This window comes from Pholis gunnellus (genome assembly GCF_910591455.1).
Source record: "Pholis gunnellus genome assembly, chromosome: 23".
Taxonomy (NCBI): domain Eukaryota; kingdom Metazoa; phylum Chordata; class Actinopteri; order Perciformes; family Pholidae; genus Pholis; species Pholis gunnellus.
Genome location: NC_136550.1, coordinates 1,208,319 through 1,227,084, shown reverse-complemented (window position 1 = coordinate 1,227,084; position 18,766 = coordinate 1,208,319). Strand labels below are relative to the sequence as shown.

General features: G+C 43.8%; 3 protein-coding genes across 3 annotated transcripts; 2 read left to right on the top strand and 1 right to left on the bottom strand.

The window, feature by feature from the left end:
- Nucleotides 1-2,870: 2,870 nt before the first annotated feature.
- LOC306714520 (endothelin receptor type B-like) lies at nt 2,871-8,456 on the top strand (the record flags this gene model as incomplete). The annotated part of the gene is made up of 7 exons (XM_079184563.1): nt 2,871-3,455; nt 3,944-4,071; nt 4,787-4,985; nt 6,005-6,157; nt 6,270-6,403; nt 6,527-6,635; nt 8,358-8,456. 7 exons carry the CDS (start codon nt 2,871-2,873, stop codon nt 8,454-8,456), a joined length of 1,407 nt encoding a protein of 468 aa, XP_079040689.1.
- Nucleotides 8,457-10,875: 2,419 nt separating this feature from the next.
- LOC306714519 (transmembrane protein 184C-like) lies at nt 10,876-14,630 on the top strand (the record flags this gene model as incomplete). Its single annotated transcript, XM_079184562.1, has 11 exons — nt 10,876-10,992; nt 11,101-11,231; nt 11,574-11,610; nt 11,870-12,075; nt 12,165-12,239; nt 12,323-12,416; nt 12,824-12,936; nt 13,287-13,386; nt 13,516-13,593; nt 13,684-13,777; nt 14,353-14,630. The coding sequence occupies 11 exons, from the start codon at nt 10,876-10,878 to the stop codon at nt 14,628-14,630; spliced, it is 1,323 nt and encodes a 440-aa protein (XP_079040688.1).
- A 905-nt stretch (nt 14,631-15,535) lies between these two features.
- Nucleotides 15,536-18,763, bottom strand: LOC306714294 (uncharacterized protein). The gene is made up of 6 exons (XM_079184281.1): nt 18,463-18,763; nt 17,031-17,405; nt 16,480-16,564; nt 16,036-16,175; nt 15,877-15,904; nt 15,536-15,793 (listed from the first exon to the last, which is right to left on the bottom strand). Exons 1-6 carry the CDS (start codon nt 18,530-18,532, stop codon nt 15,730-15,732), a joined length of 762 nt encoding a protein of 253 aa, XP_079040407.1. The 5' UTR covers nt 18,533-18,763; the 3' UTR covers nt 15,536-15,729.
- Between the last annotated feature and the right edge of the window lie 3 nt (nt 18,764-18,766).

Below are 18,766 nucleotides of genomic sequence, written 5' to 3'. Positions count from 1 at the left end.
AGAAGCAGCAGAAGGAGCAGAAGGAGCAGAAGGAGCAGAAGGAGCAGGAGGAGCAGAAGGAGCAGAAGGAGCAGAAGGAGCAGGAGGAGCAGAAGGAGCAGAAGGAGCAGGAGGAGCAGAAGGAGCAGAAGGAGCAGGAGGAGCAGAAGGAGCAGAAGGAGCAGAAGGAGCAGAAGGAGCAGGAGGAGCAGAAGGAGCAGAAGCAGCAGAAGGAGCAGAAGGAGCAGAAGGAGCAGGAGGAGCAGAAGGAGCAGAAGGAGCAGAAGGAGCAGGAGGAGCAGAAGGAGCAGGAGGAGCAGAAGGAGCAGAAGCAGCAGAAGGAGCAGAAGGAGCAGAAGGAGCAGAAGGAGCAGAAGGAGCAGAAGGAGCAGGAGGAGCAGAAGGAGCAGAAGCAGCAGAAGGAGCAGAAGGAGCAGAAGGAGCAGAAGGAGCAGAAGGAGCAGGAGGAGCAGAAGGAGCAGGAGGAGCAGAAGGAGCAGGAGGAGCAGAAGGAGCAGAAGGAGCAGGAGGAGCAGAAGGAGCAGGAGGAGCAGAAGGAGCAGAAGGAGCAGGAGGAGCAGAAGGAGCCGCTTCCTGTCTGCTGAACGGGACTCTGGCTCCTTAATTGGCTCAAAGTGTAATTTGTCCTTCGACCAGCGAGAACTGAACCTCCACCAGATAACAAAGCTGCAGCCGCTCGTCATAAAGTCGTCTCTGTTTCTGCTTCACATTAAAAGCTTCTTTATGAATGAGACTCGTTTCCTTTCATCTCTGTGGTGACGACGTAAAAACACAAAAACTCTGCTTTATACTGTGAAGCTTCAGTACTTTACTGCTACTACACACAACTACAGCAACACAGTCTGCCTTTGTGACTATTCATGGTGAGCATCATAATAATAACAGGTTTGAAGTGGTGTGTGTGTGTGTGTGTGTGTGTGTGTGTGTGTGTGTGTGTGTGTGTGTGTGTCAGAGTCTTTATCTGGCGACATGATCGTAGTCACGTACGGCCTTCATCTGTTTATTTCTGCTTCACTGCAACAAACAAACTGAACTGGAGTCAGTCTGAGAGGAAGCAAGAGGTCACGGTGGAAGGAAGGATGGAAGGATTGAAGGATGATGGATGAATGAATCGATTGATGGAAGGATAGAAGGATGGACGTATGGATGGAAGGAAGGAAGGAAGGACGCAAGGATGGAAGGATAGAATGATGGATGAGTAGAAGGATGGAAGGATGGATGGAAGGACGTATGGATGGAAGGATGGAAGGATAGAAGGATGGAAGGATGGAAGGATAGAAGGATGGATGGATGGAAGGACGTATGGATGGAAGGATGGAAGGATGGAAGGATAGAAGGATGGACAGACAGACAGATTAAAAACTCCATCAGTAACTGAAGCTGACAGATAATTGCAGTAAAACATTATTGAGATGCAGAAACTGGAAACACTCAAGTAAAGTAGAAGTACTTGAACGTGTACTTGAGTACAGTACTTGAGTACAGAGACAGAAAGCAGGAATGAAGCTTCACATCTTCTAGTTCTGCTTGTTGATGAATCTAAAGCGCTCCTTCAGTCTTCACCTCTTTAAAGCAGAATGAAGCAGAAGAGTCTCTGCTGTTCAAACACTCCAGTAAAGTTTTACTGCTTCAATTTCACAAACTCCTTTAATAAACTAACCCGTAAGAAACGGTGAAACGTTGTGTGTGTGTGTGTGTGTGTGTGTGTGTGTGTGTGTGTGTGATAGTAAAAGTTCAGTCACTTCAGTGTTTACAAGATGTTCCACTGTAGCGAGGAGGGAGGAGACAAGGGGGCGACAAAGGGGGAAGAAAAGTGAGGAGGGGGTGAGAGGAGAGAGAAAGCTGAGCTTCATCAGTTTGACTTCTTCACTTCAGTCTCGACGAGGACGAGCACACTCCTCTTCCTCCTCTTCTTCTTCTTCTCTCATTTACATTGAAGTGAAGACTTTGGAAGGATTTAACTGAACTGAAAACCACAGAAGAAGAAGAAGGAAAAACACAAACAGGTGGGATTTAAACACGTTTTCCTGCTTTGTCACCGGATGCAACTTGAATTTTTGAGTGAAATTATTCTACGATTGTCTTTAAGGTTGAAGAGAGAATCAACAGCAGAATATATTTAAATGATGAAAGGTTCAATAGAACAGATCGAAGTTTATTTGAAGTTAAACTATGTGGTTTTTCAGATAGTTTAGGTTTAGTAAGGAGGGAAACTAAACATGAGCTCAAGCTGAGAGCTGCTGTGTTTCATTTAAAGCCGCTATAATTAATAACTTTATATTAACAGTAGATTAAATTATGCTTTAGCGTCATTTAGGCTCGTTGTTTATCTGTCCAGCCCGATGCTTTACTGAGGAGAAGCTCTACAAAGCTGATATCTCTGTGTTGTTATGATCAAAACCAGAGAGAAGGTGATGATACGCTAGAGAGCCCAACGACTCAGAGAACAGAGGTTTAAAGGCTCGTCATGAACCGTATCCAGAGTTTAGAAGGTTTTATAGGTTCTTTAGGATGTTTCAATGGTTCTTTAGAAGGTTTTATAGGTTCTTTAGGATGTTTCAATGGTTCTTTAGGAGGCTTTATAGGTTCATCATTCTGAAAAGTTGCAAAGCTTTCTAACCAACCCTGGTTTTGTTTACTTCATCTTGCTCTCAGCCTCCGAAACACCGAGTTAACCTTCTACACTACGATCCAGCCGGAGAACCTTCTAGATCCTCTAGAACCTGCAGCCGTGGACTTTGAAGAAGAGGTTCTGAAACCTGGAACCGGATCCAGAAATTCGGTTCTAGATACGAGAGGTTACATCGGCTCTAGAGTCCCACTGAATGGGTCCCGGAGGCTCCTGGGCCGTTTCTGGATCAGGTTCCGGAATGGGACCCCGGTCGGTTCCCTGGTTTCCCTCCATGTTCACCGCGCTGCTGGTCGCCTGGTGTTTGGCGTCCGTCGTGCCGGTCGGATGCCAAAGTAACTCCTCATCCGAGCCGGCGGACCCCCCGCGGCCCCCGCTCGACCTCCTCGGCACCGACCCGCCTCCGGGGCCCGACCATCGCGCCCGGGCCTCCGACGGGGAGCCGCGTCTGCTGCAGGAGACCGCGATCGAGCCGCCGTCCTCTCTGGAGAACGTGAAGTCCAAACACGAGAACAAGCCGAAGCACCGACACGAGAGGAAGCCTCCGTCTCACTCCTCGTCCTCCAACTCGTCCCTGATGGTTCGTGGTCGCCCGCCGTCGCCCCCGAGCTGCCTGCACGACACCTCCATCAAATCCGCCTTCAAGTACATCAACACGGTGCTGTCCTGCCTCATATTCGCCGTGGGGATCATCGGAAACGCCACGATGCTGAGGATCATCTGCCAAAATAAGAGCATGAGGAACGGACCCAACGCTCTGATAGCCAGTCTGGCTCTGGGAGACCTGATCTACATCGCCATCGACATCCCGATCCACGTCTACAAGGTGCAGAGCGTCAGTGTGTTCCTCACTTCACATACATATTCTTATTTATGATGCGTCACACACTCAAATATAAAAATATGTAAAATAAAGTCTCTCATTCTGTGGGTTAAGCACATTCTTTTAATAGATTGACATATTTCACCTTCACTCTCATGTGTTTTAATGCATTAAAACAAGTTGTTAAAGTTGCTCAAAACCTTAAATACTGACTCTATCATCATCAGCTGGTGGTACTTTGTGAGTGCAGAAATGCATCATGGGACAGAAAACTCTCTCCCAGTGGTAGCAGTGTGTGTGTGTGTGTTGTGTGTCTCAGTCAGGAGGTTGAGTGTTACACTGATAACGGCACTAAAATATCCCACTAACTGAGATAACACACACACACACACTCTGTGATATCATGTTAATCTGTGTGTGTGTGTGTGTGTGTGTGTGTGTGTGTGTGTGTGTGTGTGTGTGTGTGTGTGTGTGTGTGTGTGTGTGTGCAGCTCCTGGCGATGCGGTGGCCGTTTGCCGACAGTGTGTTCGGTCTGTTCCTCTGTAAGCTGTTTCCCTTCCTGCAGAAAGCTTCAGTCGGCATCACCGTCCTCAACCTGTGTGCTCTGAGTGTGGACCGGTAACACACACACACACACACACACACACACGCACACACACAAGGTCATTGTGTAGCTGTTAGAGGAATTGTTTAACATTTTAGTCAGATGAGACAAAAATAAACAACGCATAACTTTTCTTACCCGGGGCCATAAAGACTCTGTGTAGTTGAGCTAAATGCTAATGTCAGCATGCTAACACCCTCACAATGACAATGCTAACATGCTAAATTTAGGCGTCAACCTTCAACCTGTTAAAGCTGCATTCTCTCTAGTGTCCACCAGGGGGCGACTCCTCTGGTTGTATAGAAGTCTATGAGAAAATGACTACTTCTCTCTTGATTTATTACCTCAGTAAACATTGTAAACATGAGTTTATGGTCTCAATCTCTAGTTTCAAGTCTTCTTCAATACAGCATGATGTTCATTTAGTAAATGATGGTCCATTTAGAGTCACACAGACCATAAAGCAGGGGATGCTTTAGGGGCGGGGCTACACAGTGATTGACAGGAGTCATTTTCTCATAGCCTTCTATACAACCAGAGGATTCGCCCCCTGGTGGACACTAGAGAGAATGCAGCTTTAAAAAGAAAGATATGGAAACAAAAACAGCCCATTATCATCCAATTACAAATAATTACTTAATTATAAAGGATGAGGTGACTTCATGGTGCACGATGTCCTGGTTTACACATCCAGAAACAATAAATAATAATAATAATTTACCTGTGCAGGTATCGCGCGGTGGCGTCCTGGTCCCGGGTGCAGGGCACCGGCGTCCCGACGGTGACGGCGGTGGAGATCGTGGCGATCTGGCTGCTGTCCGCGGTGCTGGCGGTGCCGGAGGCCGTCGGCTTCGACATGGTGACCTTCGAGTACCGGAACGTCACCATGAAGACCTGCATGCTGCAGCCCAAGACCCCCTTCATGACCGTGAGTGTGTGTGTGTGTGTGTGAGTGTGTGTGTGTGTGTGTGTGTGAGAGTGTGTGTGTGTGTGTGTGTGCTTCAAACCTTCACAAAACAACAACTACACAGTGGAGGGATTTTACTATCTACTAAGTACTCTAGCTACATATTTGAGGTACTTGTACTTGAGTATTTCCATTTCTAGTCGCTGACGTTTTACATACATGCAAACATATGATGATGTCATAGAATATGAAGCATTAATGTAAATTAAACTAGTTAAAAACATGAAACATACACATGAATGCAGCAGGAACATTGAACATAGATTAAGCTGATACTACTGATACTTCACTGAGGTTTTGAATGCAGGTCTTTTACTGGTGGTGGAGTATTTTCACAGTGTGGTATTAGTACTTGTACTTGTAGTAAAGGATCTGAATATGAATATGTAAAGGCTCAGAGTGGGTCTGGGTCCTGGTGGGTCTGGTCCCGGTTTATCTGATTGATGGCGGGTCTCCGTGGGGACAGGAACTGCAGCCTCTGGTCCGTTTCCGTGATCTCTTTGTTGTCGTGTTTTTCAGGGCGAGGTCTCTTTAAACTCGGACGGTTTAGAACATCATTTCCTGTTTACATCTGCAGATCACGACCGGATTAAACACAAGAACAGAGACGTGTTCTTCATCCTCTCACATCTTTGAGGATGTCTACTGAGAACCTGGTTCCAAAAACAAAGATCCCGATCCAGCGGTTCTGGCAGCTAAAATGTGCAAGAACCACCTGAAGGTTCTACTGTGTTCTCAGAGATTTTAGAACATGAACGTGGTCGTCACTACCACATTGCATTGTGGATATTGTAGTATGTCACCGGCCACTCGCGTACTTTTAGATTCACACTGAGTTCATGCTCAAGGTGCTTTAACGGGCGCTGTGGAGATGTTCGGAGAGGCTCTGGAGTTCTTGATGGTTAAAGATTCTGACGCTTCTACAAACACTTTGAGATGTCAGTAAAAAACATCCCATAATACGTGTGAATGTGTTCCAGTTCTACCGGGACGCAAAGGACTGGTGGCTGTTCGCCTTCTACTTCTGCGTGCCTCTGGTCTGCTCCGCCGTCTTCTACGGCCTGATGACCTGCGAGATGCTCCGACACCAGAAGGGAAGCCTGAGGATCGCTCTGAGTGAACACCTGAAGCAGGTAAACACACACACACACACACACACACACACACACACACACACACACACACACACACACACACACACACACGGCGTGTTTGACGTTCACCTTCTCGTTTCTCTCTCCGCAGCGTCGAGAAGTAGCTAAAGCCGTGTTCTGCCTGGTGCTGATCTTCACTCTGTGCTGGTTTCCACTTCATCTGAGTCGCCTGCTGAAGAGGACCGCCTACAAATCCCATGATGCACACCGCTGCCAACTGTTAAAGTGAGAAACACACACGTTCACAAAAAACATATGCAAACAATACTTCTCAGATGATGTTTTTCATCCCCTTCCTCCCCTCCCCACAGCTGATGATGTCATGTGTTTCTTCTTCTGTGGTTGCAGTTTCCTGTTGGTGCTCGACTACCTCAGCATCAACATGGCGACCATCAACTCCTGCATCAATCCCATAATCCTCTTCTTCGTCTCCAAGAAGTTCAAAAACTGCTTCAAGGTAAAAACAACTAAACCGAAGCGTCGCCGCACTTTCGGGGTGCGAGTGAACGTCAGCGTGACATCACGAGGAGGTCACGGGGTCAGAGGTCGTGAGACAAAGACAGACCGAAGAGATAAAACGTTGTGGGAGTGATAAACATAGGAAAGGTTGTGACCTGTTGATAAGAAGGACTTGTGGGAAGTGACCAGTGACATGTCTGCCTAAAGGGGCGCTCCACCGGCTTCACCCATGAAGGGCAGTTTACTCACCGAGTGGAAACAATCTCTGTAAAGTCTGACGTTTCTATTCACCGTTTGTATTTCTGCTTCCTGTTCAGCTATTAGTAAACTTTAGTAAACAATGAATGAATATTTGGGACCATTCAGCAGCTTCACTGTTTTACAGGAACGTGTGGAAACGGACTGAAATCACACGAGAAGACATTTTTAATTAGTGTTTCTTGGTGTAGATAGATTCCGCTATAAGGAACTACAAAAGTACAGACAGAAACAAATAATACAAAATTACTTTCACTGTCGGAAGAGAAAACAAAGAGAGTTGAAATACATAAATAGTAGTTTTAAATAGTAGTTTATATAGAAGTCCTGAACCTGTCTGTGTGCTAGCCGATGGCTAGCTAGCTTGTACCCAACTATTAGCCAGCTAGCTTGTAACTGGCTTGTGACTAGCTTAAAGCTAGCTAGCTTGTAACTAGCTTGTGACTAGCTTAAAGCTAGCTAGCTTGTAACTAGCTTGTGACTAGCTTAAAGCTAGCTAGCTTGTGACTAGCTATCAGCTAGCTAGCTTGTAACTGGCTTGTGACTAGCTTAAAGCTAGCTAGCTTGTAACTAGCTCTCGCCAAATTGGTGGTTCTTGATTTAATGTATTAATATTATTTAATCCCCGTGGTTAAACATGCAGTGTGGTGCTTTTGTTTACGTCTTCGGCTACTCGCAGCTAAAATAACGGCAGCGTACATTTCCAAATAGGAGATATTTGGATAAACTGGTCACGTATTAAATAGTATTTTCTTATTTTGAGCAATTAAAATACGATAAAGCTGACGACACTAGGCAAAGTAATGCGTAAGCGCTATGGTTCAGGTAAAGAATAGTATATATATATATATATATATATATATATATATGTTGGGTTCATAACCTTTGTACCTGTTTTATTTGTATTTATTAAGTGTATTACACATTTGTATTTCCTTGTCAAAACTATTCAGCAAATAACTGCTTTGACTGTTTTACATTTTTGTTTTTGTAAACTCACTAAATTAATTCAGAACACTTCTAGACTCAGTCTGGAAGCATCTTTCTTATATTTTAAACATTAAATGCAGTTTTAAAAAACACCATATTATTAAATATGAGTGCATGTGAGTTTATAAAGAGGTTTCTTCAGTTATCTGTTTAAATGATTCTTACTCTTCTGTAGCGTAAAAGTTAGATTTGTGATCATTTGCATCACGAACTGAATGTGTCCAGTTTGAAAAAAAAGTTCAAAGGAAATGTTGCATTATGGGAAATGTAGGATCGGGTGTTAGAGACTAAATATCCGGACAGCTGGGCCTCTGTTGTGTGATTCTTTTATAAATCTTCAGTTTTAAACTCAATGGAAGTGCACGACTATATCACTGGAGTTCCTCTTTAATCAAACTCTGTCTCTCTCTCCGTCTGTCTGTCTGTCTGTCTGTCTGTCTGTCTGTCTGTCTGTCCGTCTGTCTCTCTGCAGTCCTGTCTGTGCTGCTGGTGTTACTCTGGCTCTCTGTCCAGCAGCACGCTGCCTCTCCACCACGGGACGAGCCTGCAGTACAAACACACCGACCACTGAGAGACGCTCACCTTCTACCTTTTCATTGTGTCTTTATTCAGCTCTAAATACTGTATTATACTACAGACTAGTTATTGTTTGGTGATATATTATAGAGACTATACGGTGGACAGCATACTGTCGTGGACTTTAGTTCTTTGAACTTTATTTTGTTTATTTATTTATAAAGAGAACGCATCATAGAATGTTAAGATATGCAGTAACAAGTTAATAAATGGGGATAAAATGCACCTGAACACATGAACCAAGCAGCACAGAGGATCACACCTCATTGTTATTAGTAAATATGTTCACACACACAACATGTTAGCCGGTAATAACAACAATAATCGTACGATGAGTCATGTGTTTAGTAGTTCTTGACCCAGTTTGGTGCAGAAGATCAAATGATCAAACGATCACATATTGTTGTAATGTTTGTCCACTTTGTGTATTTATTATTATGTTGTATATGTAAAGTATTAAGGTGTAATTGTAACTCGACCTGTAAAGAGATTAAACCAGTCTGCAGTTTAGGAACAGCTCTAGCGGCCTCTGGAGGCTGAATAGTTAATTACATCCCACAATATGAACCGTTGATTTAATGGGACTAAACAGTAGAACATGTGTGGTCATGTTGAGATAAAGGAGTTTAAATCTGGTCGGAAGTTGTCCGGACATTGTTTTTATTTAAGTGGAAGGAACTAGTGCTCTGACGTCACCAGCTATTTATGAGTTTTGTGTCTTATTATCGAGTTAAAAGATTAAATGACATAATTGTATTTATCAATAAAGCTATATTGTCAAAGCTTTTGCAAACATCTGTTTTTGTTCACGTGAGTCCAGCCCGCCCTGCTGCTCTCCCTCTTCCAATCCTCAGTCATCTTTGTTGTTGTTGTTGTTGTTGTTGTTGTTGTTGTTGTTTTGTGGTGCATTCAGGGTCGCAGTAAAACAGAGATTTCCTGTTTTATTTCCTACTATTTAATAAATATCTTTGGGAATAAAACGTGGAATAAATGAATGAATATTAAATCCACAGCGGACGCATTGTCAGGATTCATTTAAATGAAGGGAATCAGATTTGAGGGCTGTTTCCTGTCAACCACGTGACTGATGGAGAGAGATCCTCGTGACGCGGAGGACTGAACACGGACACCGACGGTTGGGTGACCGCCACCGGAGAAACCGGAAGAACACCGGATAGACCAGATCGATCTGGGTCCTGGTTCTCGGGGTCCTGGTCTGTGAGCGGACCAGACGGTCTCTTCTGGGTCGGGCGGAGGACGCGTCGCGCTGCCTGGTAACAGAACCGGTTACCGGGCGTTACGACCAACCGCCGCTCCTCATCTTTAACGGTATCAAATATTTATATACATCTATAAATATATATGATATCATATTTGATCACGTGTTGTATTACTGTAACTGTCTGTTTTAACCGTCTATTAGATAAATATTTCTATATTTTTATATTTTAACCCGAAAAATACACTAATATGCAATACGTCATGTTTAATGTCACCATGGTGCGCGTTTTACGTTAATTATGTAGAATTTAACGTCCATGACTTCGCAATATGAGGCCTGAACATGATGTTTTTTAGTGTCATATAAATATGGATATAATATAATAGAGTTTAAATATTCAGCAGGCCTAACGGACTTTAATATATTGTTTAAATGTACGTTGATGAGCAAACGTGTGTTTAATGAGCTCTTCTTAATAATATTCTACTTTAATGGATGAAAAATGAGCGATAAACACTTTTAAAATGTTTCACTTCAGTAAAAGTACAACACAGTAAATACATACTCGTCCATCATTAAAAATATACTTGTAATAAAATAATAATACACAAATATATATTATTGGATTAATGTGTTCGTCCCTTTAATACATTATTTTCTATTAGTTGGTTTTATTTTGTTATAATTATCTGAATTTGCAAAGTAACTAAAGTCGGATTAAAAAAAAGAATATTCTGAGATGAAGTCCAGTAGAATTATAAAGTAGCAGAAAATGGAAATACTCGAGTAAAGTACTTCAAAAGTGTACTTATACAGTTCTTAGTTAGGTTCCATCAGTGGGCGTGGATTTGTGGAAAGACAAGTTTAATTTTGGTGAATTTTAACACTCAAATATGTGCAAAGAAATACTAATAAAGCTTCTTTAATCTGGGAAATATTTTAGACTGCGGCCCAACTTTAGCAAATTTAAATTCATGTATTTCTACTTTGACAGAATAAAAGCTATGTTTAGTTAGCTAGGTTGTGCTAACACTTCTAACGTTTGGGTTGTATTTTGTTAGAGACTCTGGGAACATTAATTAAAATAAACATGAAATATTGTTGTTGTTGTTGTTGTCCCCCCCCCCCCCCCAGCCGTGGCTCACTGGTCCAGGATGTGCCTGTAGTCGTCGCTGAGGGCAAAGCAGCCGTGATGCCGTGTTCCTGTGCGGAGTGGAGGAGGTGGATCCGCCCGCTGGTTCTGGTTCTGTACGCTCTGCTGCTGGTGGCCGTGCTGCCGCTCTGTGTCTGGGAGCTGCAGAAGGACAAGGTGAGCCTCCGTCACCACCAGCTGGACCTCCAGCTCCACTCAAAAAAAAAATGAACCGTGAAGAAGAAAACAGAGTTTTCCTTCAGGTGTGTGTTGGTCTCCGTCCAGGTTGGGACTCACAGTAAAGCCTGGTTCATCGCCGGCGTGTTCGTCTTCCTGACCATCCCCATCTCCCTGTGGGGCATCCTGCAGCACATCGTGCACTTCACCCAGCCGGAGCTGCAGAGGCCCATCATCAGGTAAACACCATCAACACCATCATCATGTAAACACCTTCAACACCATCATCATGTAAACACCATCATCAGATAAACACCATCATCAGGTAAACACCATCAACACCATCATCATGTAAACACCTTCAACACCATCATCATGTAAACACCATCATCAGATAAACACCATCATCAGGTAAACACCATCAACACCATCATCAGGTAAACACCATCAACACCATCATCAGGTAAACACCATCAACACCATCATCAGGTAAACACCATCAACACCATCATCAGGTAAATACCTTCATCAGGTAAACACCATCATCAGGTAAACACTCGTTGTCTCTTTGTCTCCTCCAGAATACTATGGATGGTGCCGATCTACAGTTTGGACAGCGTGAGTCATCATCACACACACACAAACACAAACAGGAAGTCAGAGTAATGTGTTCACCGTATCACGTTACGTTAACAGACCTTCACAGGAGGCAGTGGGATGAGACCAGAGGTCAAGTTAAACACAACTCTGTGTTTCTAATACAGTCTGACTTCCTTTCCTGTCCTTCATGTGACTCCTGCACATCATCTCTAGCTCACGTCTCTCACGTCTCCCCCCATCAGACCCTCACCCTCTGCCTCCCCCCTTGTGTCTCCAGTGGCTGGCCCTGCGGTACCCCGGCCTGGCCATCTACGTGGACACGTGCAGGGAGTGCTACGAGGCCTACGTCATCTACAACTTCCTGGTGTTCCTGCTGAGCTTCCTCAGCAACCAGTACCCGAGTCTGGTGCTGATGCTGGAGGTGCAGCAGCAGCAGCCTCACCTGCCGCCGCTCTGCTGCTGCCCGCCGTGGCCGATGGGAGAGTAAGAGAGGAGGTCATGTGACGGTCTGTGACCCCCAGAGGACCTGAGGGCCGACGTTAAAGTGTTCCTCTCTCTGCCCCCCCCCTCAGGGTTCTGCTGTTCAGGTGTAAGCTCGGGGTCCTCCAGTACACCGTGGTCCGGCCCGTCACCACGGTGATAGCCCTGTAAGTTTACCCCCGTAACCACGGCGACGGGTGTTTTTTTTTTTATACCGCGTGACGCGTCAACGACGTTCTCTCGTCTGCAGGATCTGTCAGCTGAGTGGAGTCTACGACGAAGCCAACTTCAGCTTCAGGAACGCCTGGTCCTACCTGGTGATCATCAACAACATCTCACAGCTGGTACACACACACACACACACACACACACACACACACACACACCAACAACAACATCTAACAGCTGGTACACACACACACACACACACACACACACACACACACACACACACAGGTATTAGTATTAGTAGTGGGAGTATTAGTTCATGTCACATTATATATACACATTTACATTACCTCTCTCTCTCTCCCTCCCTCCCTCTCTCTCTCTGTCTCTCTCTCTCTCTCTCTCTCTCTCTCTCTCTCTCTCTCTCCCTCCCTCCCCCTCTCTCTCTCTGTCTCTCTCTCTCTCTCTCTCTCTCTCTCTCTCCCTCCCTCCCCCTCCCTCCCTCTCTCTCTCTCTCTCTCTCTCTCTCTCTCTCTCTCTCTCTCTCTCTCTCCCTCCCTCCTCCCTCTCCCTCTCTCTCTAGTTTGCCATGTACTGCCTGGTGCTGCTGTACCGATCCCTCAGAGAGGAGCTGACTCCCATCAGGCCGGTGGGGAAGTTCCTCTGCGTCAAACTGGTGGTGTTCGTCTCCTTCTGGTGAGGAAGCAGGAAGCAGGAGGCAGGAAGCAGGGAGTCACTCACGAGCTTCTGTTGGTTCACTTCAGCGTTAGTCAAACACACAACATGCAGCTTGATCCTGGACCACCACGGATCCAGATCACGTGTTAAGTACTTCGGTACCTCGAGATAACAAAGCAGGTTGTTCTCTAGATCAGTAGTCCCAGTAGTGGTCTGATCAGCACCACAGGAGTCTGGACAGCTCCTCTTCAGACCCACCAGGGTCCAGTCCGTTCTATACGTGCAGAGTTTAACGTGTGAGGATGTAAATAACTGATCGGTTGCTGCCTTAGTGCCGACGCACTAAGCTCCTCCCCTTCTCCCTCCAGGCAGGCGGTCTTCATCGCGTTCCTGGTGAAGGTCGGCGTGATCTCCGACAAACACACCTGGGACTGGGACAGCGTGGAGGCCGTGGCCACCGGACTGCAGGTACGTCACCGCCACACGGGACCTTTGACCTTCAGTGATATTCAGACCGATGAACGTCTGAAACACAAACATGCTGCTGAAGAAGAACAAAGAGTCCTCAGATTATTGATTATCGATGTGTTGATACAGGACTTCATCATCTGCATAGAGATGTTCCTGGCTGCCATCGCTCACCACTACACCTTCACCTACAAACCATACGTACAGGTAAACACCCCTCCACTGATCTAATACCATCAGTAATACGATCAATAATCTGATCAATATAATCTTTAGTCTTTGATCTGATCCGTGCAGGAGGCAGAGGAGGGGTCGTGTTTCGACAGCTTCCTGGCCATGTGGGATTTCTCTGACATCAGAGCTGATGTCACGGAGCAGGTCCGCCATGCTGGTGAGTTCATTGATTATTGATTATCTGTTGATCAATAACAGGAAAGGTTCTGCAAACATCTCGTCTGCTTCAGGAGCTCATCAAAGGGATTTAAGTCAAATCTATTCTTCACCTTTTTGTTTATTTGTCGGCTTCATATTATTGTATAAATAATATAATTATGTATTATTATTATTAATATTATTATTCATATTTTATACATTTTTCTAATTGTTTTTATTGACATAATAATAATAATAATAAAAATAAACAACACTAATAATTAATAATCATAATAAAAATAAATAATCATAATAAGAATAAATCATCATAATAAGAATAAATAATCATAATAAAATAAATAATCATAATAAGAATAAATAATCATAATAAAAATAAATAATCATAATAAGAATAAATAATCATAATCATAAAAATTAACAACAATAATACAAAATAATAATAATAAATAATAACAATAATACAAATAAATAAAAATTATAAAAATAAATTATAACAATAATAATAAACAATACAAATAATAATAATAGAAACAGTAATAATATTAATGTGGTGATCATCTCTCACCCCCTCAGGTCGTACGCTGCTCGGTCGTCCCAACAAGATGTACTTCGGCGCTGCGTCTCGACCCGAACACACCGAGCACACCGGCCTCCTCTCGGGGTCCTCGTCTCAGGACCCCGTCGCCCCGGCGGCCACGTCGATGCCGTCCTCCCCTTCCTCCAGCGGGCGGTACCGAGGCCTCGGACACACCCCCGCACCGCACTCCATCTCCGCCCCCGCGGGGTTCACCTCCTCGTCCTGGGACGACGACGACAGCGACGACGCCCCTCCCCCGACGGGCGACACGTAAACTCTCAGATTTAAGAAGTCGGAACGTAAAAATATTAGTCGTCTGAACTCTCGTCTCCGCGTTTGTGAAAAAGAAGACAAACTGAAGATGGAGGTCATGGAAGAGAAAGAGTCTCTGTGACGTCACCGCCATGTTTGTTGAGTATTTTTAATAATAATCATTTGAAATGTTTGAAATGTGTATTTTGGATGTGAGATGATGTCATTTTGATAAATGTTTCTCCAGCTGAAAGGAAAACATATTTAATACACAAACATGTTTAAGTTGTTGTTGTGGTTTAAAGGGGGACGTGTCATGAAGCTCCGCCTCCATCAGAACAACATGTGATTCAACAAGCCAATCACATGTGGCTCCGCCTCCAAGACGCAACCTCACGAGCCAATCACAGCTTTCTAAAAGCTCTTAAAGAGACAGACGGTGAACACAGGTACATTCAGACAGCGTGAGAGAAATACTTTAAAGGTGTTCTAGTGTAAAGTGTGAGCATGATGTGTCTCCTCTAACACTCCCTCAGTGCTGAAGTGCTCTTGGGCTTTGACTGTTTGTTCTCTGGTTAATAAAATAAAGACTATCTAAGCACCAGGAAGTGATGTGGTTCTATTCCTCCACTGAGTCAAGATGTTTCAGTCCGGATCCTTTGAGTTTGACTCAGTTAGCTTTAGTTAGCGTCCAGATGAAGGACACTAGGACACAAGGACACGAGGGGACATAATTAATGGAGGAGTTTCATTGAGCTGCTCCAGTCACTGGTTAGTTGTTCACCTTTCTCTCCACTAGGTGTCACTAACAGTCCTTTGATGCTGATCAGGAGCTTCTTCAACAGGAAGATTTTTAAAAGCACAAAGAAACAGATAATAAATATATTTTGTTTATTCATTTTTTTAACAAAAGTGTATCTACAGCACATAAAATAAATATCACAAATATAATGTACATAACAGTCTCTCACACTCCTCTCCGTCCTTGGACCGTCGCAACAACTTAAAAAAACAAACATGGAAAAACAAAAGGAGAGATTTTTTTGCAGTGTGGCTAAAAGTCCAGCAGATGTCTTCTGTGAAGTCAAGACTAGAAAGCCACTGAATAAATGAAAGTCCATCTATTCACCGATATGCAGACTAGGACTGTCCAATTGTTTCACCAGTTTGTGTGCGCCGACGGAGCTGAGGAGAAGAAAGATGTGCTTTATTGGTAATAATGCACAGATTGAATGTGAGACAAGCATTTCCATAAGGAGCCGACATACCTCAGCGTATTTTCCATTACTAGTCTGCCTGAAATACAAAAGCAAGAAAGGTATCAGCTAGAACGATTTAGCGACCACTCGAAGGAAATGAGGAGAAACAAATGTGAGGAAAAGATGTATATGAGCCAGTCAAATTAGGAATGCAGAAGGAGCACTGACCTCTGATCCCAAGGCCAACAAGTGTTAATGTGAATAATATGTATACAGGTATTAAGCAGTAACGGTGTCTTAAAGCAGCTCCACACACAACATCACTGATCCTGCTTCCTTCTTGGACTTTTACTTCGGTTTCTGAGCAACTATCAGAAAAGAGAAAAGAAACAAAACTATTAAAATATCTTCATAATGTTAGAAGTACAAAGTGGGAAACGTTACACGTTAAAAACAAACTAACATTCAAAGGAACACTTTAGAAGAAAAAGATCTATTGAACGTTTTGTGACCAAATGAAATCAGACTGGCGGGTTGGTAATGTTTTGAATCTCCTGTGATTTGGTCCATCACTGCCATTAAACTCAACTATACATGCATGCATAAATATAGTGGTCATTTTGTGCCACAGGGCAGGAAAAAACAACAAGACTTTAACAAACAAAGTCTTACGTAGTCCAAACGGTGCAAGTCACACCCTCCAGTGAAAAGTAGCCCAGTGGACAACTTTCACACACTGTGTCCGTTCTGCTGGTTCCTGAGAGAAACACACACCAAGTGGGATTAATAAATATATATATATATATATATATATATATATATATATATGAACACATCTGTTCAACAAACACGTAAACAAAAGTGAAACCTAATTCAATCAGCTACATTTACACAAGCACCGCACGATCGATTGCTGTTGTAAACATAACAGCTGCTGCTCTAGAAACAATATTTAGTTATATCTAATATACAAATAACTTCTATTCTCTTTCTGAATTTATTTGTTTTTAAAATTCTATATATTTTATCAAAAGCAATTATTTAGTCATGATAATATTGATACGAGTAGCTCTCCTAGTAATACAGTCATGAAGACACCTAACCCTACCTGAAGGCCACCGTAGTTCTCGCTTGGAAAGGTAAAGATGAGCAAGGAGGCATTTAGTCGGTTGCAACATTCAAAAGAAATAATTATAGGAAAAGGTATGAAACAAACAGCTTACCAACTACAAGCTCAATGAATGAATCACTCAACAGCTGTGGGACGTCACATCTGTATATTCCTCCATCAGAGAGCTTCACCTTCCTGATCTTCAGCGATATGTTTCCGTGTTTCAGGTGGTCGGTGAACAGCGACGTCCTGTTGACGTACGACTCCATCTGCAGGTCCTCCTCACGGTTGTTCTGGTTGCTCTGGTAACGGTGGACGTACCTGTAGTCGCTCATCGGGTCTGAAGGGTCCGGTGGGACGTCGGGTTTCCACCAAAACACCGTCATGTTCTCCACGCTGAGCCGACGCTCCACGTGACACGGCAGGATGACGTCATCACCCACAGCGCTCACGATTGGCTGAGACGAACCAATCAGCTGAGACCGACCTGGAAAAGGGAGTACACAAGTACAAGTTAAAGTACTAATACCACGCTGTCAGATACTCTGTTACAAGTTAAAGTACTAATACCACGCTGTCAGATACTCTGTTACAAGTTAAAGTACTAATACCACGCTGTCAGATACTCTGTTACAAGTTAAAGTACTAATACCACGCTGTCAGATACTCTGTTACAAGTTAAAGTACTAATACCACGCTGTCAGATACTCTGTCACAAGTTAAAGTACTAATAGCAGACTCCGGGAGAATCCTCCAGACTGTCCCATCAGTTCCGGACATGCGCACAGGACTCGGGTTTGTTTTAATGGGTTCTATTGTTACTTGAGTCCACTGTTGGATATAATGCACGTGGGCTTTTACACAAACTATACATTCATGTTCTCCAGCGTAACTGTAGCTTTTAGGTCTTAAATAAATCAAACATCGCATCCTCACTGATAGAGTAATCTAGTTACTGTTAGTATCATGCAGACACACATGCACTGAGTCTTCACTTTGTCAGCCGCATGTGAACACAAATACTATTATTATCATTATTATTATTATTATTAGTATTATTATTATTAAGAGGACGGCTCGTTCAGTTTAAAGTAAACTTGTAGCTCGTTGAACCGCTCCTCGCTCGTTGCTATGCAACAACTCTTGAAACGTGTTCCTCTATGAAGGTGTATTTGTGTCTTTATTACGCAAACAATCAAAAATGAAGTTTGTAAGTGAAAATGTATAAACTGAGAATAAATGATGTGTTAGTTTTGCTTATGGAACCAGAATGTTTGACCGCGAATCATAAACCTGCGCTTTCAGCAGGCATTCTATCATTCTATATATTCTATATTTTACTTTTGAATGCAGTGCGAGACATTTAGTTTGCGTAGGGGCGACTGTGGGGAGCAGGTCCCTGCTCTGTCTCCGGCTACACTAGTTGCAAGTCGAATTGTGTCCTTGAGCAAGACACTGAACCCCCGTACCTACGCTATGATAACATCTAAACTGTAAATGTTGGATAAAAACGTCAGACTGACTAAATGACAATATGAACTCACCATGAACCGTGTAGCAGACCATCACGCTGAAGAGTCCAGAGACCACCACCCGGTACCCGGGGACAGACATCAGGGAGAGACACCGGACTGAAGAGTGTAGAGTGAGTGTTTAGTTAGACGACAGCTGACAGGCTCCAGTATTAAATAGTACCGGAAACCACTTGGTCAGCCACACACTACTTGGGCGGCCAAGTCGGGGGCCAATCGCACTCGCATCGCACCAAACACCGCCTCCGCGCCTCTCTCCGCCAAACTTTGTTACAAGTCTCCGGACAAAGTTTTGTCTGTCGTCGGAGGTCTATGA

Bases quoted from the DNA above. Each gene is read 5' to 3' on its own strand.
- LOC306714294 (XM_079184281.1), bottom strand. From the start codon at position 18,532: ATGTCTGTCCCCGGGTACCGGGTGGTGGTCTCTGGACTCTTCAGCGTG. The intron at 17,406-18,462 runs GTGAGTTCATAT...TCCCTTTTCCAG, and splicing joins GGTCTGCTACACGGTTCATG to GTCGGTCTCAGCTGATTGGT. The intron at 15,794-15,876 runs GTATGTCGGCTC...TCTTCTCCTCAG, and splicing joins GTAATGGAAAATACGCTGAG to CTCCGTCGGCGCACACAAAC.